The sequence below is a fragment of the Bufo gargarizans genome, chromosome 3 (assembly GCF_014858855.1).
Source record: "Bufo gargarizans isolate SCDJY-AF-19 chromosome 3, ASM1485885v1, whole genome shotgun sequence".
In the NCBI taxonomy this organism is placed as follows: domain Eukaryota; kingdom Metazoa; phylum Chordata; class Amphibia; order Anura; family Bufonidae; genus Bufo; species Bufo gargarizans.
The window spans coordinates 62,012,705-62,040,700 of record NC_058082.1 but is presented as its reverse complement, the minus strand read 5'-3'; the positions used below and the strand labels follow the sequence as shown (position 1 = coordinate 62,040,700).

The 27,996-nt window shown below is 43.1% G+C and overlaps 1 protein-coding gene across 1 annotated transcript in view; it reads left to right on the top strand.

Moving 5' to 3' along the window:
• Positions 1–20,430: 20,430 nt before the first annotated feature.
• AGAP2 (ArfGAP with GTPase domain, ankyrin repeat and PH domain 2) overlaps positions 20,431–27,996 on the top strand; it is a 362,929-nt gene continuing 355,363 nt past the window's right edge. Inside the window, exon 1 of the mRNA XM_044284829.1 lies at positions 20,431–20,877. Coding sequence (XP_044140764.1) covers positions 20,667–20,877 — 211 coding nt within the window. The 5' untranslated portion in view covers positions 20,431–20,666. The remainder of the gene's footprint in view (positions 20,878–27,996) is intronic.

Here is a 27,996-nt window from a genome sequence, read left to right as displayed (position 1 = left end):
TGCACAGACCGATAAGCTGGCAGATTGTCAGGAACAAAGCAGACGCCCCCGAGAATTGCCTTCTGATCAGCGGAGATGAGGACTGCATTTATACGCAGCAGTCACCTCCTCTGTATGGGGACAAACGATTGATACAGTGATCACTTGTCCCTATAAATCGTCAACACAATCTGCTGCACAGAAGCAATAATTTAGGGTGATGCCTGATTGACACCATCACCCAATGAACGAACCATTGCTAATTTGCTGGGTGATCGCTGGCACCTTTTACACTGGCAGATTATCTGGAACAAGAAATTATACGTGTCCCACGATATTCAACGATAATCTGACAGATCCTCAGTCAGTGTAAAAGGACCCTAAGGGCTCATGCACGCGAACATATTTTTTCTGTTTCCGTTTTTTTACAGGTCCATATGCGGAACCATTCACTTCAATGGGGCTTGAATTTTTTTTTAAATGACTCTGTGTGCAATCGGTTTCCATATGTCCGTTCCGCAAATAAATGGAACATGTCCTATTCTTGTCCGTTTTGAGGACAAGGACAGGCATTGTTACAATGGATGCGCCAAAAAAAAAACTATAACACGGATGTCATGTACATGAGCCCTAAAGCTGTTATTAGACTGGTTAACACTCTGTTTTAACCCTCTGCTTTCCAGAGAGCACAGCTTATAGAGAACACTGGTGGCAGGTGTGTGTGGAGTGTGCCTACTCTTTTCCTTGTATATTTATGTTTTTTAAACAATTAGGGAAGAGCAGCATTTTTTCCTGACGCTGAAAGAGTTAATGCTGCAGCCTGAGGCCGGGGACATGCTGGAGCTGTTGTTTTCCAGCCTCTTTGTTGAGGAATACTTGTAGAGACGACTTACAGCGCATGAAGAGCGGGGTGGAGCTGCTTGGAGTTCCTGAGATAAACCTGCTCGGGCACTAGGATGGTGTCTGTGAGGGCAGGGAGCACCTGTTACACTGCATTGTCAGGCTGCCCGGAACAAACAGTATGTGTACTGCTCTGCAGAGACAGCTCAATGTAACCCTTACCTCAGGACACCTGTGCAGATGTGTCGTGACCAAAGCCAGAGCAGAGCCTTTATGTTCGCCTACCTGACACTATTTTTGCTTCTGTGTAATTCTTTGAGCATATAAAAGAACTTCTATATAAAAAGCTTTCTTCTTAAATGTCTGTGTCATTGTTACTATGTTTAGTGCAAGCTTCTTTTCAGAAGGGAAAATTGCTCTAAGGTACGGCTAGGGCTAGCTATCGATTATTTTTGTAATCAAATATTCTACCGATTAATCGAGAACTCTAATAAGAAAAAAATTATAAAAAACGTTTTCCTTTATAAAAACTCATCAGACCCCCCTGCCATCAGTCCTCAGCGCCATCAGCTCCCCCCCCCCCCAGTGCCATCAGGCTGCCTCCCCCAGTGCCATCAGGCTGCCTTCCCCCAGTGCCATCAGGCTCCTTCCTCCAGTGCCATCAGGCTCCTTCCTCCTGTGCCATCAGGTCCCACCAGTGCCATCAGGTTCCCCCCCAGTGCCATCAGGCCCCCCCCCCCCCAGTGCCACCATCTCCCTCTCCTAGCCATCAGTCCCCAGCGCCATCAGGCTCTCCCCATACTATCAGGCTCCTGCCCCAGTGCCATCAGCTCCCCCCCCCCAGTGCCATCAGGTTCCCCCCAGTGCCATTAGGCCCCCCCCCCCCAATGCCACCTTCTCCCTCTCCTAGCCGTCAGTCCCATCAGCTCCCCTCCAGTGCTATCAGGTTCCCCCCAATGCCATCAGTTACCACCCCAGTGCCACCATCTCCCCCTCCTAGCTATCAGTCCCCAGCGCCAGTGAAATAAAAAACTTACCTTTCCTGTAGGGGGGCAGCTGACACTCCGCAGTTGCATGTCCTCCTGACGTCTCACAGTGTCAGGTCATAGTTAGCGCTCACTTGCACTACATCCTGACGATGTGTGTACATTGGGAGGACAGTGCAGCGTGGTGCGGGCCGGCAGGAGACCACGGAGAGGTGAGTAATAGCAAACGCTTCACTTACACTCCATGGTCACATGGCACAAACGAATCCTAAATGCAAAACATTTGCATTGAGGATTATTTTGTGTTGAGTTACTCGATTTAATCAAGTAATCATTTCAGCCCTAGGTACGGCCACTCACACAGATTTCTGCATGGGCGTAGGAATCGGGGGGGACGGATTCCCCCCAGGAAATAATGCGGGAGGGACAGGTATGGTGAAATCCCCCCAGCAGCAGCGCAGCGGCGCAATGTGTGCGGAGGCGGCGGGGCACTGAAATGAGCGCTTCCATTGTGGAAGTGCTCATCTCCATAGTGATCTGTTTGTATCGCTGTCCTCAGTTGCTATGGGCAACTAAGCCAGTTTCTGTAAGGCTCTTGCACAAAAACATTTTATTTTTTCCGTTTACGTTCCGTTTTTACCATATATACAAAACCATTCATTTCAATGGATCCGCCCAAAAAAAAAAAATGGAAGGTACTCCGTATGCCTTCTGTTTCCCTATTTCCGTTCGGTTCAAAGATAGAACATGTCCTATTATTGTCCGCATAATGGACAAGGATAGTACTGTTCTATCAGGTGCCGCAAAAAACGGAATGCACATGGACGTCAGCCGTATTTTTTGTGGATCCATTTTTTGCAGACTGCAAAATACTGAAAAAGCCATACGGTCGTGTGCAAGAGGCCTAACAGTCTTGTTCCTGGCCAGTGGCATAGCTATAGTGGAAGCAAACGAAGCAGCTACTATGGGGCCCCAACTCAGAAGGGGCCCAGCCAGGAGGAGGGGTGCAAGATTTTATTGTCAGGGCCCCCTCAACAGTATTATACAATGACAATATATACAGTGACATGACATACTTTTTTGGCTAACAAATTGCCAGAAAAAAACACCAAAAAACACAAAAGGCCACAAAAAATAAAAAAATTAAATAAAAAAACCTCACTAAAGAAAATGTGTCTCCAAAAATGTTTTCTGCCAGCTAAAACCAGATAGTCACACATATTCTCTTTTTCTAATCTGTTTTTATTTTCTGGGTGTAGATTTATTTATTCTCTTTCCTGAACATGATTATTGGTGCGGCCATCTTGCCTGAGCTGTTTTTAACACCATTTAGAGAGCATAAAAAAAAATTGCTTTACGGCAGCCCCATGGTCCAAAGACACAATGGTCAGGAGGGGACTTCATTGACTTATATGAGTTTTGTAGGCATGCTCTGTGAGGTGCAGAGGTCATTGTACAAGGAAAGAGATTATAAGCTTTAACAATCACCTAATGAATATGGTGGATCACGTCTTATCTGTGATTCTAATCTTGCCTGGGTATAGATAAGCAGATAACTGCAGTAAAATGATCTGTAGAGACCAAGAAGTGGCGCCTATAATTAGGATAGTGGCCAGTGTGAAAACTGCAAGATTTTATGTTTTTTGTTTAAATATAGATATTGACATGGAAAATTTAAAAAAAACACCAAAAATTCTTAAAAAATGTTAAACATAGAAATGTGATTTAAACAATACGTCATTTTCTGATGACACATATCCTTCAAGTGTGTAATCACACTGGACTTTGATAACATTGTTGTAAAAAATAGCACAAACAAAATACTGCAAAACCATGGTTTTGCAATTTTAGGCCACGGGGCTTATACATTTGAAGCACATTGAAATCATGAACGTCACCTGTACAAACCATGGCAATTCAAGGAAAGGCCCCTTGCACATTTTTTGCAGATCTGATGCTGACCCATTCATTTCAATGGGGCCGCAAAAGATGTGGACAGCACAATGTGTGTGATCCGCCTCCGTAAGTCTGTTCTGCAGCCCCGCAAAAAAATAGAACGTGTCCTATTGTTGTCCGTTTTGCGGAAGAGGCTCTGTAGCTCCAAATGATGTGGGAATGCAATAACAGTTAATCCTGGTACCCGGCAGGTGGTTTTCCCTTGGTAGGCCGGTCAGATCTCCGAAGTGGCTGTGACTCTACAGGCCTTAGCTCTAGGTAACTTGGTACATCTTGAGCTAGCGAGGATCCTTCACTAGGTAGTTCTTCTGACTGAAGTGGGGCTGTATTAGTCTTTGCGGGAACAAGAAAGTTAAGCCACGGTGTAAGGAACCACTGTAGGGGATCTGAGTCTAATAATAGTTTTCCAATAGGCAGTGTTGGTTCCACTGGATCAGGTGACTTTTCAGACAATTGTGCTGCAGATGGAGTTTCTTCTTGGACAATTTCTTTCAAACACAACTTGAAATGGTTGCAATGCACTATTTGTGGTGCTCTGTTCTCTTTCGTGATTTCGTAGATATCAGTCTCAGGATTAGGAATAGCTGTGATGGTGTAGGGTTCTCTTTCCCATTTACTATCCAGCTTACTAGTGTGATGATTATTTTTCAGCCACACATGGTTACCAATTGTTAAGCGTTCTTCTTTTGTAGACTGATCATAGTCTTTCTGTTGCTTTTGGCGTGCATTTGCCAAGCGAATTTGGACAATCTTCGGCATCAGCTAGGCGTTTTTGATGTTCAATCTGGAACTTGTACATCCAAGGTGAGATCTGCGGGTAATCAACATAAGCTAATTTGGGGTGTATCCAGTAGAACAATGGATGGTGTTGTTGTAAAGATACATCAGTTGAGGTAGTAGAGTTGGACAATCAGTTATTTTAGCAAGTGGTACAGTTCTTAACATTTCAATCAAGGTTTGGTTCATTTTCTCACAAAGTCTGTTACCTTGAGGAATGTAAGCTGTTGTTCTCATTTTCTGACAATTGTGAAGTGAACATAGTTCATGGAAGATTTGGGATTCAAAGGCAGATCATTGATCTGTGAGAATCTTTTCAGGGCATCCATAGGGCAACAGGAAATTCTTCTAGAAAACGTTTGCAGCGGTTTTGGCTGTCAAGTCTTTAACAGGTACAGCTACTATGAATTTGGTGTAGTCATCAATTATTGTCATGGCGTAGGTATATCCTGAACAACTTGATTCTAGCTTTACGTGATCAATGGCCACTATTTCTAGAGGTGTTCGGCTTACAATGGGATGTAATTGTGCTCTTTGGTCATGTCTCACATTTCTTCCAATGGCAGAAGTAGAACATTCTCAACACCAATTTTCAATATCTTCTCTCATTCTAACCCAATAAAATTTTCGGCGGATGGTAGCTTTTGTTTTGTACACCAAAGTGTCCTGACCTATCGTGGTACATTTAAATGACAATTCTGGCATCTCGGTATAGTACTATAATTTGATGCAGCCGATCATTGGTGACGGGAACTAGGGTTCTTTTTAACATTAGTCCTTTCTGCATGAACAGTTGCTTTCTGCATCTCCATAGCTTGAGCAGCTTTGGATCTGCATTCTTTCTGCAGATTCTTTCTGGTGTTCTTCCACTAGTGAAGAAATCTTGTAGCTTACCTAATACTCGACTTTCGGCTTGCAATTTGATCCACCTTTCTTTCTCAACTTGGGCTTCTGGATTTCTCTGCTGTTGGAAGTTGAGGACTTTTTTACCTTTGATGGTGATAACATCTTGTTGGACAAATTGTTTGTAGAAAGCCGGCATCTCTACTTCTTCCAAAAAGTCTAGGGTCTTCTCTGGTAGGCAGGCGGGATAAGGCATCTGCATTTTCATTTGACTTGCCTGTTCTGTACTTTACCACGAAGTTGTAGTTGGCAAGACGTGAGGTCCATCTTTGCTCTAAGGCTCCTAACTTGGCTGTGTCGAGGTGCACCAGCAGGTTGTTATCAGTATAGGCCACAAATGGTGTTGCTGCGAGGTAGTCTTTAAATTTTTCAGTGACACCTTGAAGGAACTGTAGTTCTGGTCATTTCTCTCAGCACTTTTAAGAGATCTGCTGGCATAAGCAATTACTCTCTCCTTACCTTCTTACAGTTGAGACAGGACAGCTCCCAGGCCTTTCTTACTGGCATCAGTGTAGAGATGGAATGGCTGTTCGTAATCTGGATAGCGTAAGACAGGTGGTTCGGTCAACTTCTTCTTCAGGAGTTGGAAAGCGATATCTCTGTCATTATTCCATTTGATTGGTAACTGGGCTTTCTGGTACTTCTTGGGATGTCCTCTAGGGAGTTCTTGTAACGGTTCAGCAATATGGGCGAAGTGAGGGGTGAAACGTCTGTAGTATCCTGCAAAACTAAGAAAACTTCTCACCTCTTTCACTGTGGTAAGAGTAGGCCAATTCTGGACTGCAGCTATCTTCTCTTGATCTGGCTTGACACCTTCAGAACTAACAACATATCCCACTCCAAGGTACTTGACTTCTGGTTTTAGTAGGTAGCACTTAGAGGGTTTGACCTTGAGTCCGTGCTTGATGAGGACTTGAAAAACGTTGTCAAGATGTTTTAAGTGGTTTTCATTAGATTTAGAGTAGATGATGACATCATCCAGGTATAGCAAGACATTTTTTAATTTCTTGTGGCCTAAACAGTGTTCCATTAATCTTTCAAAAGTTCCAGTTGCATTGCAAAGTCCAAAGGGCATGTAGTTAAGTTAAAATAGGCCCATAGGGCTAGTAAATGCAGTTTTTTCACGATCTTCATGAGCCATGGGTACCTGACAGTACCCACTGGTTAAATCCAGAGTAGAAAAGTAAGCTTAAGATTAGTGTTGATCGAGCATCGCGATGCTCGAGTCAGTGTATTTAAATCTAATTTAGCCTCTATTTCTGAAAAGTGTCTGGTGGGATTCAAACTCACAACCTTCTACATTACAGCCAATAATCTTATCCACTACACTATAGAGCTTCATGGCCAGTTACTTAAAGAGCTTCTGTCACCCCACAAAAGTAATTTTTTTTTTTTGGGGATAGTTACATTACTTATAGCACGATATAGGAGAATATAATCTTGTCACTTACTTTGATGCGGCCGTTTCTTTAGAAAACGAAGTTTTATAATATGTAAATCCGGTCTCTACCAGCAAGTAGGGCATCTACTTGCTGGTAGCCGCAGCAGAAAACCGCCCCCCTCGCCGTGTTGATTGACAGGGCCAGCCGTGATCTCCTCCTCCGGCAGGCCCTGTCAGTATTTCAAAAATCGCACGCCTCTGTTCATTCGGCGCAGGCGCTCTGAGATGAGGAGGCTCGTCTCCTCAGAACTCCCTCAGTGCGCCTGCGCCGATGACATCACCGAAAGAGAAGACGTCATCGGCGCAGGCGCACTGAGGGAGTTCTGAGGAGACGAGCCTCCTCATCTCAGAGCGCCTGCGCCGAATGAACAGAGGCGCGCGATTTTTGAAATACTGACAGGGCCGGTGGAGGAGGAAAACACGGCTGGCCCTGTCAATCAACACGGCGAGGGGGCGGTTTTCTGCTGCGGCTACCAGCAAGTAGACGCCCTACTTGCTGGTAGAGACCGGATTTACATATTATAAAACTTCGTTTTCTAAAGAAACGGCCGCATCAAAGTAAGTGACAAGATTATATTCTCCTATATCGCGCTATAAGTAATGTAACTATCCCAAAAAAAAAAATATATGACTTTTGTGGGGTGACAGAAGCCCTTTAAAAATAAAAAATATGAGACTTCTGTTGTAAAGGAATACTTACTAGTAGTAAGTATTCCTATACAGCAGAAGTCTCAAATCCTGCCAGAAACATTTCAGAAATAGAGGCTAAGTTAAATGAATATATTTAATATTTTTTTTAGTAATTGTAAAAAATGTGTACCGTATTTTTCGCCCCATAAGACGCACTTTTCCCCCGCAAAAGTGGGGGGAAAATGCCCCTGCGTCTTATGGGGTGAATGCTTCCATTTTACATCACAGTCTGCGATGTATGAGCGGGAAGAGAGGAGGGGCTGGAGTCCGGAACTTGGGGCGGGGCCCGGTGCAGTCACTGTACTCTTACACCTGGCCCCGCCGCTCACCGCAGTATTTATAAATATTAATCCTTAAGCTGTAATAAGTTTAACTAAAGCTGCGCTCTCCCCTGTATCAGTACTGTACTTACTTACAAGCTTCCATAGCAGGCAGAGCGGATGGCAGCAGTAACGTCACTCACTGACGGCACGCGCCTGCTCTGCCTGCAAGGCACGTTCCTGCTGCCGTCCCCGCTCTGCCTGCTATTGAAGCTTGTTAGTAAGTACAGTACTGATACAGGGGAGAGCACAGCTTTAGTTAAACTTATTAACAGGTTAAGGATTAATATTTAAAAATACTGCGGTGAGCGGCGGGGCCCGGTGTAAGAATACAGTGACTGCACCGGGCCCCGCCCCAAGTTCCGGACACCAGCTCCTCCTCTCTCCCTGATACTGATACAGGGGAGAGCACAGCTTTAGTTAAACTTATTAACAGGTTAAGGGTTAATATTTATAAATACTGTGGCGAGCCGGTGTATTGGGGGACATTGTTGTGAGGGGGATCTGTGGATGACACATATATAGCAATGTCATCCACAAATCCCCCCCCATAACAGTGCCATCCACAGATGCCACCCACAGATCCAGCACCCCATAACAGTGCCATCCACAGATGCCCCTCCCCATAACAGTTCCATCCACAGATCCCCCATAATAGTGCCATCCACAGATTCCCCCATAACAGTGCCATACACAGATTCCCCCATAACAGTGCCATCCACAGATCCCCCATAACAGTGCCATCCACAGATCCCCCATAATAGTGTCATGCACAGACCACCATTAGTTCACAATCCACCAAAAGCACACCTTTTGGTTAAAAAATGTTTTTTTCTTATTTTCCTCCTCAAAAACCTAGGTGCGTCTTATAGGGCGAAAAATACGGTAATAAAAAAAAAATATATATATATATATATATATGTATATATATATATATATACACTCACCTAAAGAATTATTAGGAACACCTGTTCTATTTCCCATTGATGCGATTATCTAGTAAACCAATCACATGGCAGTTGCTTCAATGCATGTAGGGTTGTGGTCCTGGTCAAGACAATCTCCTGAACTCCAAACTGAATGTCAGAATGGGAAAGAAAGGTGATTTAAGCAATTTTGAGCGTGGCATGGTTGTTGGTGCCAGACGGGTCGGTCTGAGTATTTCACAATCTGCTCAGTTACTGGGATTTTTACGCACAACCATTTCTAGGGTTTACAAAGAATGGTGTGAAAAGGGAAAAACATCCAGTATTTGGCAGTCCTGTGGGCGAAAATGCCTTGTTGATGCTAGAGGTCAGAGGAGAATGGGCCGACTGATTCAAGCTGATAGAAGAGCAACGTTGACTGGAATAACCACTCGTTACAACCGAGGTATGCAGCAAAGCATTTGTGAAGCCACAACACGCACAACCTTGAGGCGGATGGGCTACAACAGCAGAAGACCCCACCGGGTACCACTCATCTGCACTACAAATAGGAAAAAGAGGCTAAAATTTGCACGAGCTCACCAAAATTGGACTGTTGAAAACTGGAAAAATGTTGCCTGGTCTGATGAGTCTCGATTTCTGTTGAGACATTCAAATGGTAGAGTCCGAATTTGGCATAAACAGAATGAGAACATGTATCCATCATGTCTTGTTACCACTGTGCAGGCTGGTGGTGGTGGTGTAATGGTGTGGGGGATGTTTTGTGGGCACACTTTAGGCCCCTTAGTGCCAATTGGCCATCGTTTAAATGCCACGGGCTACCTGAGCATTGTTTCTGACCATGTCCATCCCTTCATGACCACCATGTACCCATCCTCTGATGGCTACTTCCAGCAGGATAATGCACCATGTCACAAAGCTCGAATCATTTCAAATTGGTTTCTTGAACATGACAATGAGTTCACTGTACTAAAATGGTCCCCACAGTCACCAGATCTCAACCCAATAGAGCATCTTTGGGATGTGGTGGAACGGGAGCTTCGTGCCCTGGATGTGCATCCCTCAAATCTCCATCAACTGCAAGATGCTATCCTATCAATATGGGCCAAAATTTCTAAAGAATGCTATCAGCACCTTGTTGAATCAATGCCACGTAGAATTAAGGCAGTTCTGAAGGCAAAAGTGGGTCCAACACCGTATTAGTATGGTGTTCCTAATAATTCTTTAGGTGAGTGTTTATATATATATATATATAGATAAAATCATACTTCTGATATATATGAATGCATAATATGTGGGAAACTACTACTGATATTTTAGCCATAATATATTCTAATATATTCTATATTCTAAATATATAATAATATATGTAAATATATTATGGCTAAAAACGTATATATATATATATATATATATATATATATATATATATATATATATATATATATATATATATATATATGTTTAAATTAAATTTAGCCTCTATTTCTGACGGGATTCGAACATACAACCTTCTACATTACAGCCAAGAATCTTAACCACTACACTATAGATCTGCATGGCCAGTTATTAAAAATAAATAAAATATGAGACTTCTGCTGTATAGGAATACTTACTAGTAGTAAGTATTCTTATACAGCAGAAGTCTCATATATTCTTATTTTTATTTTTTATTTTTATTTTTTTAAGAAACTGGCCATGCAGCTCTATAGTGTAATGGATAAGATTCTTGGCTGTAATTTAGAAGTTTTTGAGTTCGAACCCCACCAGAAACTTTTCAGAAATAGAGGCTAAATTAGATTTAAATACACTGGAGGTCCCCAAGCACTGCCTCCTTATATGGACATAGCTATATATGGAGTCAGACCAGGGACTCCTAAGCCAAATTAGAGTCCCGACACCCTCCCCTCTTCAGAGCAGCGGGTGCCTGGTTTAATGCTCGGGGACTTCCATTGTGCTCTGTAGAGCACCCGAGCATTGGGAAGTGTTCTACTCGAGTACCAGAGCACACGAGCACTTTGGTGCTCGATCAACACTACTGAGGATCCTGATACTGTCAAGGACTCCTCAATTCTTGGTAAAGGATAGGCATCCTTGTAGGTTATGCTGTTAATGTTCCTGTAGTCTGCACAGAACCGAATGTTACCATCTTTCTTTCAGACAAAGGACTAGAGGTGCAGCCCATGGACTATGGCTGTCTTTGATTATTTTTGAATCCTTTATCTCCTGGATCATCTTTTTCACAGATTGATACATAGTTGGTGGTATAAGCCGGTACCTTTCTTTAATTGGAGTGTGTGAACTAGTAGGGATGGTGTGTTTGATTACACTGACTTCTCCATAATCTAAAGGATGGTTACTGAAGGCTTGATGATGTTCTTTCATGACTTTTAAGACTCTTTCAATTTGTTCCTCAGGTGTAGAAGTATCCTCCACATGGAGTTCTTTCCACCATAATGTATTTAGAGTATGATTTCGAGTATTCAGCTTCTGAGTAGACTGTCGAGTCGTAGCTGCTCGTACACAGATAACATCTTGAAAAGTGACTTGTATTGAGCAACAGGGTAGTGCTTGGTCAAGGTTATACTGCTACTACTTAAGTTCAGGAGATGAATTGGCACTTTACCTTGGGAAAAAGTCACTAGGCTTCTTGCAGCTTGGACTAGAGGATGGTCTTCCAGGTTTATGGGTTCTACCAGGGCCTGGTAGTCTTGACCTTGGATTCCAAGAGAAGCTCGGCACCATAGGAATATTTCAGTACTGGGTTTCAGGATCACTGGTTGGTTACCTTTGATGTGAGCACAGCAAATGTTGTGCACTTAATACATGAATGGTCTGTTGTATCACCTTTTTGGAGCCAGGTGAAGCGGTTTGCATGGACTTGTGTAAAGCTTCAAGCATTTCAGTATAACAGTTCCTAAGGACGTTCATTCCTAGGACTACTGGAGGGTTGTTATCTTCAGTGACTTGCACGACAATACCTTGTTCGAGTAGTGTGGTTCCTCCCACTTGAAGAGTTGGCTCCCAGTACCCATGCACTGGCACAGGTTTTCTGTTGCTGGCTATAATTCTCAGCCAGGATTCTGGTGGTCGTGGTCCCAGTATTCCTCAAATGCAGTCTGTTGGATAGTTGTGACTTGAGACCCGGTGTCCAATAAGGCAACAAAGGGAACTCCATTGATTCGGACAACCAGTTCAGGACAGGGTCCTACATATCTGGCCATCCATCTGGGATCTTCTGGACCTACTGCTCTACCTTCCGAGGGGCGGACCTTGGCCTCGGTGGTTTACCTTTTAAATGCCAGTAAATCCTTTCTGTATGGCCTGGCTTGTGACAGTATCTACAAATAGGTTGCTTTTGCTCGTTAAAGCAGTCAGTGGGGCGTCTACAATGGTTTCTGGGATAAGTCTCTTCATCATCAGGAGGAGAAATTTTTCTTGTGAACGGTGTCTCATCCTCCAGCAATAGGGGTTTCTACCCCTGTTCCAGTTTTCAACATACATTCTGCAGATTTTTGGTTAGGAAGTTAACTTAATCTGTCAGAGCAGCAACTGCATCAGGAACTGGAGCTTGGGCTTCCTGAATAACTAAAGGGTCATGTTTTAAAGATGTAGATGGCTTATTCAAAGACATTTCAGCAAGCCTAGCAGGCTCTGATGTAGGTCTTTCCCAAGAATACTTATAGCTAGCTCTTTGAAGTCTAGGAAGGTAGAATTTGGGTGCTGTGCAGCTAACATCTTTAACTGGCTCTTTAAGGTTTCTGTCCTAACACCTTCAATGAATTTTTCTTCAATGTTTTATCTTGATCCTCTGCTTCACGGGCGTCTACCTGTATAACAGCTTGCAGGGCTTCCTGTAAGTATAATGCAAAGACTCTGAGTGACTCACCAGGCTGATGTCTCTTGCTGAAGAATCTCATCTTGACGTATGTCATAGTCCTGGGTTCAAAAGTGGCATAGAGTTGCTAAAATATCTGCTCCACTGTTCTTTTCTCTGAGCTTGGCCAGGATTCCACTTCTCTGAGAGCAGCACCTTCCAATTGAGCAATGAGGATTTCCATTTTTTGTTCTGCTGACATAGAGTACAATCTAAATATAGCCCAAAAGATTCTCGGACACCACTTCACCACTTTGGCCGCGGTCTCGGTGGAGCTGATGTTGTGTTTTATCCTAATGAGAAAGATTTCATAATAAGGATTTGGAGAAGGGGCAGAGGGATAGCAGAGCAGGGAGAGGCTGGTGCTGCTATTCGGGAGTTCATACCATGGGGGAGTAATAAAGCCCACCATAATGCCCCCCTCAGTAGAAATAATTCTCCTTATAATGTGACAGTGCAAAAAATACCCCCTTGTAATGCCCACCAGTTGAGCTAATGTCACCATAGTGCCCCCATAATGTGCCAGTATAAAATACCTCTATATAGTGCCCCCATTAAATGCCCCCATAGTGCTCCTCTCCTCCTCCTAGTGCCCCCCATAATGTACCAGTATAAAATGCTCCATATATAGTGCCCTAGTAGATGCCCTCAGTGTTCCCCATAATTTGCAAGTATAAAATACCCCTTCTTAGTGCCCCCCGTAGATGACCCCATAGTACTCCTCTCCCCTCTTCCCCATAGTACCCACCATAATGTGTCCCAGTATAAAATGCTACTGTACAGAGCCCCCCCATATAAAATACTCCTTCTTTGTGGCCTCAGTAGATGCCCCTATAGTGCCCACCAATACTGTGCCAGTAAGAAGTGCCCCCAATAATGTGCCAGTAATAAATGCCCCCAATAATGTGCCAGTAATAAGTGCCCCAAAAATTGTGCCAGTAATAAGTACCCCCATAAATGCCCCCCAATCATGTGTCAGTAACAAGAGCCCCCCCAATCATGTGCCAGTATCAAGAGCACCCCCCATCATGTGCCAGTAACAAGAGCACCCCCCATCATGTTCCAGTAATAAGAGCCCCCATCATGTGCCAGTAACAAGAGCCCCCCCAATCATGTTCCAGTAACAATAGCCCCCCCAATCATGTGCCATTAACAAGAGCCCCCACCAATAATGTGTCAGTAACAAGAGCCCCTCCCCCTATACAATTCAAAGAGAAAAGAATACCGAGATAATAGCCGCACATCTAAAAAAGTATCAAATTTATTTAAGGACAACAGACATGACAAGAAATGATTAAAAACATTGTATACAATGAAGCTGGGCCATGTGCGCTAATCATAAACACATGCCCACCTGACTCACCACAACACCGTAAGCATCCCCCCACACATACAAATGAATAGAGAAGTAAAATACATGTAATCCATCAACAAAGAAATTATTGGAGAAATATAATACTTATCATTGAGTGTGACGTAGTGGGGGTATGCGTGGTGGTCAGGAATCAAGCCCAACGCGTATCGCCAGGCTCTGCTGGCTTCCTCAGGGGTGCCTGTTCCTGAATACCACAATGGGTCCTTATATATGCACATAATAATCACTAATGAGCATCAAAATCACCTGTGTTTGGGCGGCAGAGTGGGACGAGGGGGCGGCACCCCTCCATACAGGTGGTCGTGGGAGGAGGAGAGGGGGGAAAAAACGGAGAGGGAAGGGGGCAACCCAGCATCATTTAAAGTGCGCCGTGAAAAAGCGCTAGCCATGGTTCACAAGTAACGGCCTGTGTAGCTGCCGGAAGTATGACAGCGGAGCGAGGCGCAGACGTAGCGCAGTGGAAATTGACTGGAAGGGGGAAGTGTCCAGGCAGGTTAGGGTTAATATGGATTAGGAAAGGGGGAGTGTTTCTGGGGAGGGTCTGTGGGGGTGGCAGGGAATTCGCGCGCAGTATATTAGGCTAGGGTTAGGGGCGGGAACGGCACCAGTGTCCGTTGCGCTCAGGCGAGTTGCCCACCCACCCGCCCTGTTTTAGGTTGTTTCGGGGGACTTTTTTCATGTCATAGCAGGGGGCAGGTTAACGGGGGGTCCTGGAAGGCAATTCTACGTTTTATTAGGTGCATGACACGTTGGAGCGTGCATCTTATGTGGTTTGGTAAGCTGAAAGCTGGGGGGCTCCTGTTGGGCTAAAAGGCCTACAGGGGTAGAGGAAGATATGGATTCTGGAGGATTCGGTGCCCTTGGGTCGGAGAGTGCGGCCGAGGGTAAAAGGATAAGATGTGAGGAGTGAAGATAGCAGCTTCCTTGGGTTGCCTTCTAGGATCCTTCGGCAAAGGGATTGTTGGGACATTGTACTGTTGATGTTTGCATATATGTATATCTCATGTTTGCATTATAATAATGTTGGATAAAATATTGTTATTTAATAAACGGCTGCTATGGCCTTTCCACCAAGAATTCAGGTTTTGCGTGCTTACTGGGGGTAGGGGGGAGTGGTTGGTGGGAAGAGTCTGGAAATGATCTTACCTCCTTAAGTCAATGATGCGCACCCATGTGCGCCGCTGAGCCAGCGCGTCCTGCGTTCCAAACCATGGAAACAACAGGGCGTGCATGCTCACAGGGCAGACACTGCGTGCCAAATACCGGAAGTGCCCCCGGAGTGTCGGGACAATATGTGCGATGCATGAAAGAGGCCCCGCGGGCAAGGCGACACAGGGACACAAAAAATAAAACAAAAGAAAACAAGGAAAGAATGTTAAGTTAAACGAGCCTAACCTGAGATGGGTAGAAGAATTTTATCCACCGCATGTAAATGCAGCAGTGGACTGTCACAGCATTATCAACCATAACTATTAAATGATAAAACACCATCTAGTTCAGTCCAAAGCTGCATAAACAGCTAAATCACCAATAATCGAAAAAATATATATTCATTCAAAGAACAAAATCTTTTTATATTTTACACAATCTATATCCCTTTACTATGTGAAAAACATATATAAACTTATTCGTGCTTGAACCTCCTTTGTGTTCTTGTACTTTTAATTTCCATATAATTTTATTATTTAATTTTTTATTATTTATTTTTTATTATTTTTCATATTTTATTCTATATATTTATATTTATTTGTATTTTTTGTACATTTTTTATATTATTATATTTTATTATTTTTTATATTATTTTTCATTTTTTATATTATTTATTTTTTATCATTTAGCCCCTCCCCCATCATGTGTCAGTAACAGGAGCCCCCCCTCATGTGCCAGTAAAAGTATTGTACATATAAAAAAATAATAACTTTTATACTTACCTCCATGTCAGCGATGCGATGCAGGCCTCTTCCGGCCTGTGTCCCGTGCTGTACGGCTCAGGCGGCGTGATGACGCCTGCACCATTTTTTTGTCACCCTACATCACAAAAAGTACAACAGCAAGCGATCAAAAAGGCGGATGCCCACCAAAATAATACCAATCTAACCGTCACCTCATCCCGCAAAAAATTAGCCCCTACCTGAGACAATCGCTCAAAAAATAAAAAATCTATGGGTCAGAATATGGAGACACTAAAACATCATTTTTTTTTTTTTTTTAAAAAGCTGTTATTATGTAAAACCTACATAAATAAAAAGAAAGTATACATATTAGGTATCATCACGTCCGTATCAACCGGCTCTATAAAAATACCACATGACCTAACCCCTTACATGACCCAACACCGTAAAAAAAAAAAAAAAAAAAATGAAAACTGTGCTAAATAAACCATTTTTTGTCACCTTACATCACAAAAAGTGTAATAGCAAACGATCAAAAAGTCATATGCACCCCAAAATAGTGCCAATCAAACCATCATCTCATCCCGCAAAAAATGAGACCCTAGCTAAGATAATTGCCAAAAAACTGAAAAATCTATGGCTCTCAGACTATGAAAACACTAAAACATGATTTTTTTTATTTAAAAAATAAAATCGTTGTGTAAAACTTACATAAATAAAAAAAAGTATACATATTAGGTATCGCCAAGTCCGTATCGACCGGCTCTATAAAAATATCACATGACCTAACCCCTCAGGTGAATACCGTAAAAAATAAAAATAAAAAATGTGTAAAAAAAGACATTTTTTGTCAGCTTACATCACAAAAAGTGTAATAGCAAGCGATCATAAAGTCACACGCACCCCAAAATAGTGCCAATCAAACCATCATCTCATCCCGCAAAAATCATACCCTACCCAAGATAATCGCCTAAAAACTGAAAAAACTATCGCTCTCAGACTATGGAAACACTAAAACATGATTTTTTTTGTTTAAAAAATGAAATTATTGTGTAAAACTTACATAAATAAAAAAAAGTATACATATTAGGTATCGCCGCGTCTGTGACAATCTGGTCTATAAAAATACCACATTATCTAATCTGTCAGATAAATGTTGTAAATAACAAAAAATAAAAACAGCTATTTCTTGTTACCTTGCCTCACAAAAAGTGTAATATAGAGCAACCAAAAATCATATGTACCCTAAACAAGTACCAATAAAACTGCCACCCTATCCCGTAGTTTCTAAAATGGGGCCACTTTTGGGGAATTTCTACTCTAGAGGTGCATCGGGGGGGTTCAAATGGGACATGGTGTAAAAAAAAACAGTCCAGCAAAACCTGCCTTCCAAAAACCGTATGGCATTACTTTCCTCTGCGCCCCCTGCCGTGTGGCCATACAGCGGTTTACGACCACATATGGGGTGTTTCTGTAAACTACAGAATCAGAGCCATAAATATTGAGTTTTGTTTGGCTGTTATCCCTTGCTTTGTAACTGGAAGAAAATTATTAAAATGGAAAATCTGCCAAAAAAGTGAAATTTTGAAATTGTATCTCGATTTTCCATTAATTCTTGTGGAACACCTAAAGGGTAACAAAGTTTGTAAAATCAATTTTGAATACCTTGAGAGGTGTAGTTTCTAGAATGGGGTCACTTTTTGGAGTTTCTACTCTAGGGGTGCATCAGGGGGTCTTCAAATAGGACATGATGTCAAAAAACCAGTCCAGCAAAATCTGCCATCCAAAAACCGTATAGCATTCCTTTCCTTCTGCGCCCTGCCGTGTGCCAGTACAGCGGTTTACGACCACATATGGGGTGTTTCTGTAAACTACAGAATCAGAGCCATAAATATTGAGTTTTGTTTGGCTGTTAACTCTTGCTTTGTAACTGGAAAAAAATTATTAAAATGGAAAATCTGCCAAAAAAGTGAAATTTTCCATTAATTCTTGTGGAACACCTAAAGGGTTAACAAAGTTAGTAAAATCAGTTTTTAATACCCTGAGGTGTTTAGTTTCTAGAATGGGGTCATTTTTGGGTGGTTTCTATTATGTAAGCCTCACAAAGTGACTTCAGACCTGAACTGGCCCTTGAAAAGTGGGTTTTTGAAAAGGATTTTTTTTAACTCCATTTTACCAGTGTCATGAAGTACAATATGTACAATATATACAACAATCTCGGAATGACCTGGATAAGACAAAGCGTTTTAAAATTATCACCACTTAAAGTGACACTGGTCAGATTTGCAAAAAATGGCCTGGTCCTTAAGGTGAAAATGAACCACATACTTCATTTTTTCTGCTATGGTAGAACTGTTGGTCTCAAGCTGCATCCATCTTGTATGCTAAAGATGCCAAACCAAAGCCAACACTGGATCCAGCTGTCAAAGCTACACCTGTTACCACCACCTCATCACCACTGATGACGTCATGTTCTACCCTTTTTTGGAAACATCCTGTAGCACAGGCTAGATATCCACCATAATAATGAAAGTATTGATTTCTATATTTTTATAGTTCTTTCCAGAGCAATTACATCTGCAACGGGCGGCCTCCCCCTAGGGCCCTCTATAACGCGACCCAGGGGTAGGAATGCCGAGTGGTATAGTGCGGCCCCTTTATGTGTGTCACGGTGCTCTTACCTGGATATGGCTGGACCCCAGGCTTTAGCTCCGAAGCAATAAATAGGGGGAATAATTGAGGAATTTGAAAGAAAGATTGAGTCCAGACCTTGTATGTAGTTTTACTTTGCATAAAAGTTCTCCAAAATGGTTTACAGGCTTTGCCTTGGTTCCAGCAGGCTTTAGCAGTAAACTGGCAGGCAAACCCCACTCTGCTATATCTGTTTCTCTCTGGCTCTGCTGTACTGACAGGCTGGCTGTATAACTCAGCTTCCTCTGTATGCTGCACTTTCTCTCTGTAGTCTGGCTCTAGGTTATACCAGGGAATTTTCCTTCTGGCTCCTGAGGCTTCAAGCTTTGGCCTCCATCGCCAGCAGAGCTTAAGGTGCTCTGGCTGGCGTGAGCACGTCCAGCGGAGACATGCCCCTGCACACCCTTCCCTTAGCAGGGGGTAAGTGTACTTTCACACTTGTGGCAGAGGATTCCGGCAGGCAGTTCCGGCGACGGAACTGCCTGCCGGATCCATCAGAACGTGTGCAAACTGATGGCATTTGTCAGACGGATCAGGATCCTGATCCGTATGACAAATGCATTAAAATGCCGGATCCTTCTCTCTGGTGTCATCCGAAAAAAAGGATCCGGCATTTATTTAAAAAAATAATAATTACGGTCTGAGCATGCGCAGACCGCAATGCCGGATCCGTTTTTGCAGGAACACTCCAGACTGGATCCGGCATTAATGCATGTCAATGGGAAAAAATGCCGGTCTCATGCTGCGGTATTATCTCTGTCCTGAAAAGGCAAAAAGACTGAACTGAAGACATCCTGATGCATCCTGAACGGATGGCTCTCCCTTCAGAACACATTAGGATAAAACTGATCAGTTCTTTTCCGGTATTGAGCCCCTAGGACGGAACTCAATGCCAGAAAAGAATAATGCTAGTGTGAAAGTACCCTAAGCTAGACTGACTCTAACTGGTCCCCACCCTTCCTGCAGGAAATAGGACTCGCCCGCCTCTCTCCAGAAGGGGGTTAGAATAGAATGGTAAGTTCTATTCTATCTACATACAGCTCTGCCGTGTTTGCTGCCACTTGCTGGTGAACCAGGCACATTACATGTGAACATAACAGTTTAATAACATTATTAGGAATGTACAGTGTGGAGGACCTGGACAAAATACATAGATGGCATTGATGTTAGCCCAATAAAGACAGAAGCAGGGTGCAGGAGTGGTTAAAACACTCTGGGGTGTTACACATCATTGTGTAATTATCGCCTACGTTTGTGGTTAGCTTTTAGATAGAAGGACCCTGCAGGCAAAGGGGTCTGCTTGAAATCACTACTGCTTTGTTGCTGTACATGTATCTACCTGTTAGGTTAGATATATTTATGCAAAAAAATATATATATTTTTTAAAATATCTTATTTAATTCAGATTTCATGTTTTTAAGTACGTACATTGTAAGCCGTCGTCTGGGCCTTGTGTAAAAGTGTAACGAGAGATGATGTGGTAGCAGCCCTCATTGTACAATAGGATTCATTGCTAGGTTGGGTTCGTGGTTATCTACTTCCTGCATACTATCTTGCAGCTCAGTTTCGGATAATATATACGTTATAGCTTCCTCTGTCTTTGCGCTGTAATATCTAGTAGATGAATCTTTCAACAAAAGCAAAAACTTGACTCTCTTCAGGACTTTACGTTCAGGCCTTGAGGGCAACTTAAGAGAGTTAAACCCATCATTCATGTTTAGGCTGGGAACGTAATGTCTGGGAGGGACAGTGTCAGCCTGCATAGAAGCACATCTGAAACTTTCCTGTCAGTCCAGGAAGTGCACATGTGAAGAGAGGAGATGCAGCGTCTGACAGCGAGAGGAGCATACTGACAGCACGAAACCCACAAAAATACTCAATTCAATTGTGAAGGAGCTACGAGAAACTTCACGAGAAGAACTCTCGCACGAAAAGACAAATGGACCGCTTCTCGAAGTGACTTATTTTCAAAGGTGTTATTCATGTGCACACGTAGTGGGAACATCACAGGGGATGAGTGGCGAGTTTGGAAGAAGCAGAGATGGGACACAGGGGAGTTTCAGGACAAGTACTGCGAAGCACCAGAACTCAGTGGCTATTCGTGGAGAGGTAAAGAGGCATAATGTGGCCAAAGCCCAGCTCAACAGACTCCAAAAACTGGTGAGAAATGTGAGTGATCAGCAACTGAAAGCCAACTTGATGGTTTCTCTGAACTGCTTACAAGGTAAGGCGACTGCATTACTTTTCCACTTTGCCTACATATATTCGTGTGACATCTGCGCCTTCGTGATCGGGACACTAATCCCTAGACAAGACCAGGAATGGGACATTCTCAGATGCTATTAGGATCCTACATGTTGACCACTGATCGGCTGTATACATCTTAGTGGTCTTCGTTTATCTCCGTATGGATGTATAGAAATGTCAAGTCGCGTTAGCTGCTACTGAAGCGATTGTGCATTCACAGGAACTGAGAGACATCTCTCAGTGGGTGCCAGACTCTCTATTGAAGCGGCTTCTTATGGCTCCTACCTTCTCATTGGTTACAGTATATGCACAACGCTCAGGGAGTACCGTGTATAGGGTGGAGGCTTCAATGAGGGCTACGGTTAATCCTCCCAATAAGGAGAACCTACATATATCATACATCAAAATAAATATCAGATAATGAGAAACGGGCAGACTTGATTTCAGGGACACATACTGTACTTTGGTAAATATATGTGATATACGTGTGCAATGTACAAAGAAATGATTATTTAAAAAATCTAGCTCCCTGTAAAACGTATAAATCTTTAAAATATGTATTTTTTTTTTTTACATGTAAATGGTGCAGTGTATGTAAGTAATTAAAAAAAGGGGGGGAAGCCATTTGTACTGCTGATGAAAAGAAAAATGTATAGTCCTCTCACTGACGCCTACCAAATTTTGGTAAGTCATGTCTGGTTATTAGGGGCTGCTTTGCCATAAACAGGTTAAAACAGCTGCAGAAGTACATGATGTGTGCACTAAGATTTGGAATTCTTCATTGACTTTCATTTAAAGGGACACATCCCTCAGATAGGGATATTTTTAACTCAATATTTCTAGAAACATTTTTTTTTTCTGATTTTTGCCCTTTTTATTTCGGCAGTACTGTGCCATTGGCAATAACAAAATAATGTTCTTCTGTAGCGGTCAACACAGAGAGCAAAAACTCCTATATAGATAATAAACCCATCATTAGTTTACTGCTGCTGTGAGGGAAAGGCGTTATAGCAGTATGGCAGTTCTATTGTTCTCTTCTTAGGCCTAGATAAGATAAAGAGCCCACAGTAGAGCATTGCAATTGATTAGTCTAATGTGTGATGATTTCATTGGGTTACTACGGGGGGCTCTCTCTGGCTGCAGTGATGGTCTGACTGGGAGAGTGAAGTTCAAACCGAGAGCAAGATAAAGATCTGGGACAGGAAGTAGAATACATTAGCTGTCTGAAGGGGCTGGGATGCTAGAGGCCTCTTCAAATCTACCAGGCACAGCGGCATACAATGTGTAGTACCTGTGCCTGGTATTGCAGCTCAACACCACTCATTGGCAGAACGTCCATGTGACCAACAAACAGGCCATCTCAGGCCAGAAGAAAGGGCAACAGTGCATGCCCAACTAATTGGTGGGAGTTCCAGGTGTCAGACGCCTACTGATCTGATATTGATGACCTATCCCCGTGATGGCTAACCTTCAGCTGTGGTGAAGCTACGACTCCTGGCATGCATCATTGATTTTTATGGAGTTCTGAGAACAGCCAAGCAAGTCTATATCTTGGGAGTTGTAGTTTTACAGCTGGTGTGCCGGAGGTTAGACATCACAGGCCTATCCTGAGTGTAGGTTATTAGTTGAACGAGTTAAGAAAGCAATACTTAAAGGGGTTGTCCGGATTCAGAACATACCCATATTTTCACCCAGGCAGCCCCCACTAATATGAGCATCGGAGCATTTCATACTCCGATGCTCTCCCTTGCCCTGATCGCGCAGTACAAGGACTTCTTTGTTTACCTCAACACACTGCTAGGTAAAGGTTTTCGCCTAGCAGTGTATTCAGTGACGTCATCAACTCTGATGGGAAAGCCTCCGCCTCGCAGTCCCTATGGAGTGCCCGGTACGTGACCAGATCTCCATAAAATGATTCAGTACAGGACAAAGGAGAGCATCGGAGAATAAAATGCTCCAATGCTCATATTAGGGAGGTTGCCTGGGTGAAAATATGGTTAGGTCCGGGTTCAGCTCTCAACCCAGACAACCCCTATAACTGCTCGCTGCTGTTCTGTTCAGGATCCTTGGCTTCCAGGCTGTCTTCATCGGGCTTTAAATCCCTGCATGTAAACTTCCTGAACGCAGAGGTTTATGCATGCCACTGCAGCCAATGACTGGCCTCTGAGGTGTCATGTTCCCAAGTAGCAGGTAAACGATGAAGAGGCCGCAGTGCTAACAGTATTCTCTAAAAACAGCTGATCGACTGTTGTGTCAACTGCTAGGTCACATGCTGCTTGTGGAACATGTCACCGCTGAGGACAGTCATTGGCTGCAGCGGCGCACATGACCTCATCCATGCAGTTTGCATGCTGTCCGGAGAAAACAGCCCTGGAGCCACAGAGCCTGAATGAAGTGGCGGGGAGCAGGTAAGTATAGCTCTCTTCTCAGGTCGCACTGAAAAAATGAAACATAGTGATCCTGGACAAGCCCTTTAAGTCCTGGAAAACCCCTTTAAACAGGAGCTATTGCGACACAAATACCTACTCCATCACTGTGAGAAGCATTACAGTACTTTACTTTATTCACATACGTAAATCCTGTTCTGGGTTGTACTGGAATGACTGCCTCTGAGCTACGGCAATACTCTGCGGGTGTCCATGACAGCTTATTTTGTGCCAGCAAGTGAGATTTCCAGCAGCAGAACAAAGATCTGTATTGTTGAGTAGTTTAATTCACACCACTGTACAGACTCTGATAAGTTCATATTCCATGCAACTGCAATTAATAGCCAGATCTCATTCCTGTATTTTTCTGAAAGAGTTCTATGCAAGACATTTTTGGGAAGATTTATCAAAACTGGAGCAAAGGAAAACTGGCTTAGTTACCCATAACAACCAATCAGAATAAGTCTTTAAAGGGGTTCTGCACTTTCAATTAACTGATGATCTATCCTCTGGATAGATCATCAGCTTCTGATCGGCGGGGGTCCGACACCCGGGACCCCCGCCGATCAGCTGTTTGAGAAGGCAGCGGCGCTCCAGCAGCGCCGCGGCCTTCTCACTGTTTACAGCCGGGCGGGCCGCCCGCCCACTGACGTCACGACTTGTATCAACTAGAGTGGGCGCGGCTAAGCTCTGTTCACTTGAATGGAGCTTAGCCGCGCCCACTCTAGTTGACACAAGTCGTGACGTCAGTGGGCGGGCGGCTCGGCGGTAAACAGTGAGAAGGCCGCGGCGCTGCTGGAGCGCCGCTGCCTTCTCAAACAGCTGATCGGCGGGGGTCCTGGGTGTCGGACCCCCGCCGATCAGAAGCTGATGATCTATCCAGAGGATAGATCATCAGTTACTTGAAAGTGCAGAACCCCTTTAATTTTCGAAAGGAGCTCTGAAAAATGAAAGATGGAATCTGATTGGTTGCTACGGTTCACTGCCTATAAGACACAACTGATAACTACACTGTGTCGAACAGCATATGCTGTTGATTTTCTATGTAGTCTGCGGGTGGAAAATCCACAGAATTTTTTGTTTCAAAGTGGATTTAAACACTTTATCCACACTCTGCAAATATTCTGTAATGGAATACATCCATAACTTCACCTGAGGCATGCATTTATGTTAGTTTATGCTGCAGATTTTACCCTTTGCCATAAAAGAGGGTGAAATCCGCTGCAAATCCATAGCCAAATTTGTATGCGCAGTACCCCATTACAGTGGGTATTTGCAAATGGTTTGTTCGTATTGTTATTTAATGTAATGTTATGCTATGTTTACAGGAGGATTAGTCTAGTGAGTGGGGAGGGAGTAAACAAGTCTGTGTGCTCCTACACTGAATCCAGAGACTAACAGATCTCTGTGAGATTTACTGCTTCTGCTGCAGCAAGAAGGGGAGAAAGAAGGAAAGGCAGGAACTTAGATTCTGCATGGCCAAGTGAGTACGTAAGAAGTCAGCAAGGTAACCTTTGCTGCTTGGGAGGGATTACAGTTAAGACACCCATCACACTTAAGCAAGTCCTGGCCAGACATTCCTCTAAAGACCTGCATACAGCCGTGATTGCCAGATTACAGTTACCAGCCAGAGATTCTAGGGAGAGAGGCTTTAGTAAGACTGCATACCAAGGGTGCCATTACTTGCCACTGTGACAGTCTCCATACCTCACCATCTGGGAAAAGGATTTGCACTGTGTACAGAATATTGCTGGATGTACTACAACTCCTATTTTGCACTCATGTAAAACAAGATGTTTATTCTACTACTTCTGGCCTGGTTTCTTAACTCCTACCACACATATGTTGGCAATTACTCCACTATACCTTGTGCCAAGCACCCATACTAGCATCAACATCAAGGGCACCCAAAACTACCGACTTAGTTTTGGGAAAAACGGGTGTACCCTCCTCTCATTGCACTGTTCCTAGAGAGCAATGGCCTGCAATACTATTGTTAGAGCCACTACCACTCCCATCCTCTGCTCCAGCTCTACAAGGGCTCGCTGCATATGTAACCCATGTGGATTTTGCCGTGGATTCATATACATTTATATTTTTGTCGTACCAAAAAAGTATATTCCCATTGAAAGGAAATTGGGATCTGAATCACATGCTCCCTAATTCCTCACTCTTTTCTCTCCGATTAACCATAACTAGCTCTGCCCCTCCCTTGGCAGGAAGTCAGACCAGCCCACTCCTACCAAGAGGGGGGGGGGGGATGAGATGGTAAGTCCCATTCCTGTTGTCACACACTATAGCCCATCTGCTGGTGTACAAGGTGTATAGCATGAAGTGTGACATAACATGAACATTATAAAGCGTTACATTACAAATCATTACTATCGTAGTATGCTCAGGTATGAGGTGCTACACATATAACCCAAGGAGATTTTGTCCAGGTCTATAGACCGGTATTCTAGAGGTCAGAAGAAGGTGACCTTTTAAAATGGAGATGCTACATAGGCCCCTTTCACACGATCGTGACGGATTAGTTCCGGATGCGTTCAGTGAAACTCACGCCATTTTGCAAGAAAGTTCAGTCAGTTTTGTCTGCAATTGCGTTCAGTTGTTCAGTTTTTTCCGCGCAAATACAATGCGTTTTAAAGCGTTTTTTACGTGCGTGATAAAAAACTAAGGTTTACAAACAACATCTCTTAGCAACTATCAGTGAAAAACGCATTGTATGCGCACTTTCTTCCGGATGCAATGCGTTTTTCACTGAAGCCCCATTCACTTCTATGAGGCCAGGGCTGCGTGAAAAATGCAGAATATAGAACATGCTGCGTTTTTCACACAATGCAGAACTGATGAGTGAAAAAAAAAAAACTCATGTACACAGACCCATTGAAATGAACTGGTCAGGATTCAGTGCGGGCGCTATCTGTTCACGTCACGCATTGCCCCCACTCGGAAAACTCGCTCCTGTGAAAGGGGCCTTACAGATTCGTTTCTGTACATGACATTATACCAGTAGTATTACTGTAGCTCCACTTTAAAACCAGAACATAAAATAAAAAAAATAAAGGTTTTTACATAACGTACATTCTGTATTTTCTGGGTTATATTAAAGTTAGTGAAATTGATTGACTCTTCAGACTGGTGGATTCCTTATTGCCACTGAAGAGCCTTATGTTTCTGTACTGATGAAAATGACCTCTATTTAAATCAGAACTGAGTACTTAAACTTCACAAAATGCTGACTGCGCTTCTGCCGGGATTGAAGGATTGGAGAATATTAGTCCAGCTTTCTCTGAAGACTGGTTGTATTGAATGATGATGGTGAATGTGCATTTTATTTAACCTTGGGTTAGGCTTTGCATCCATAAAAAGATCATCACGTACTGGGTTTCGTTCTCTCATTCCATCATGTACATGGCAAATTAGTATAGTTTCTAAGGACCTAATCAGAACTATATTATGTGCTAGTATTGTGGCCAAAAATGGATATTGACTTTAGATCAGAAGTACTGTATAAAGTGAACCCAAGGCAAAAATTAGTAACAAGGTCCCCACCTGTCTTGTGTCATTTATAACACTGCTGAATTTTTACATGGCAAAGGGGCTTTTGTGTCCTCTTGGGCGCTTTGTGTTACTATTACCTCTGAACCCCCTGCTGCTGATGCAGAACCCCAGAATAGGGTACTTGCAAATTGTTTCTTATATAATGTTCTGATATATTATAACCCAGTATAGCTCTGCATGGATCAGTCAGGGTTAACTATTCTTGTATCAAGCTAGGTGATGGACTTAGGACCAACCCTCGTTCACACAAGTATAAGCTGAAGAAGTGAGAGAAGCTACATACTTACTTCTTAGAAATTTGCATTAGAAATCCATCTCTACTTTAAAGTCCCCCAAAAGGAGAGAAAAAGAATTAGAAGGTCCAGAATCTGCATGTCCGAGCACTGGAGTCAGTCAGTAAGGTATTTGCTGTTTAAAGCTGAGGCGGACATGGGTTGCTAGATGGCCGCTAGCACATCCGCAATACCCAGTCCCCATAGCTCTGTGTGCTTTTATTGTGTAAAAAAAAAAAAAAAAAATTTGATACATATGCAAATTAACATAAAAGAGTCATATCTTACTTGTGTGACCAGAGAAGAGTCATATTTTCAAGCTCTGACTCATCTTAGGTTAATTTGCATATGTATCAAATCGTTTTTTATACACAATAAAAGCACACAGAGCTATGGGGACTGGGTATTGCGGATGTGCTAGCGGCCATCTAGCAACCCATGTCCTCAGCTCTATACCCAAAATCCCGGTGACAGGTTCCCTTTAAGGCTGATAAAGACTTTACTGCAGTGAGAGGGACATTGGTAATATACCCTTCCACACTTTGACATGGCCCAATGGCCCATCTTAATTCTGGACACCTCAGGTAAGAATTACAGACAAGTTGCAAAGACCTTATTGCCAGCCATAGATTTTGGAGATATTGTTGGATCTACTACAGCTCTCATTCTACATTTTAGAAAAAACAATAAAAACAATAGCTGATATTGGGGAGACCAGCTACAAATAATACTGCAGAGCCTCATTTAAACAGTAATGTGCATAATAACCGTGGAGCCCCAGTTATGGGTCTTCAACACAGTGAAAGCCAGATATCCCTCCAGGGAAGGAAAACG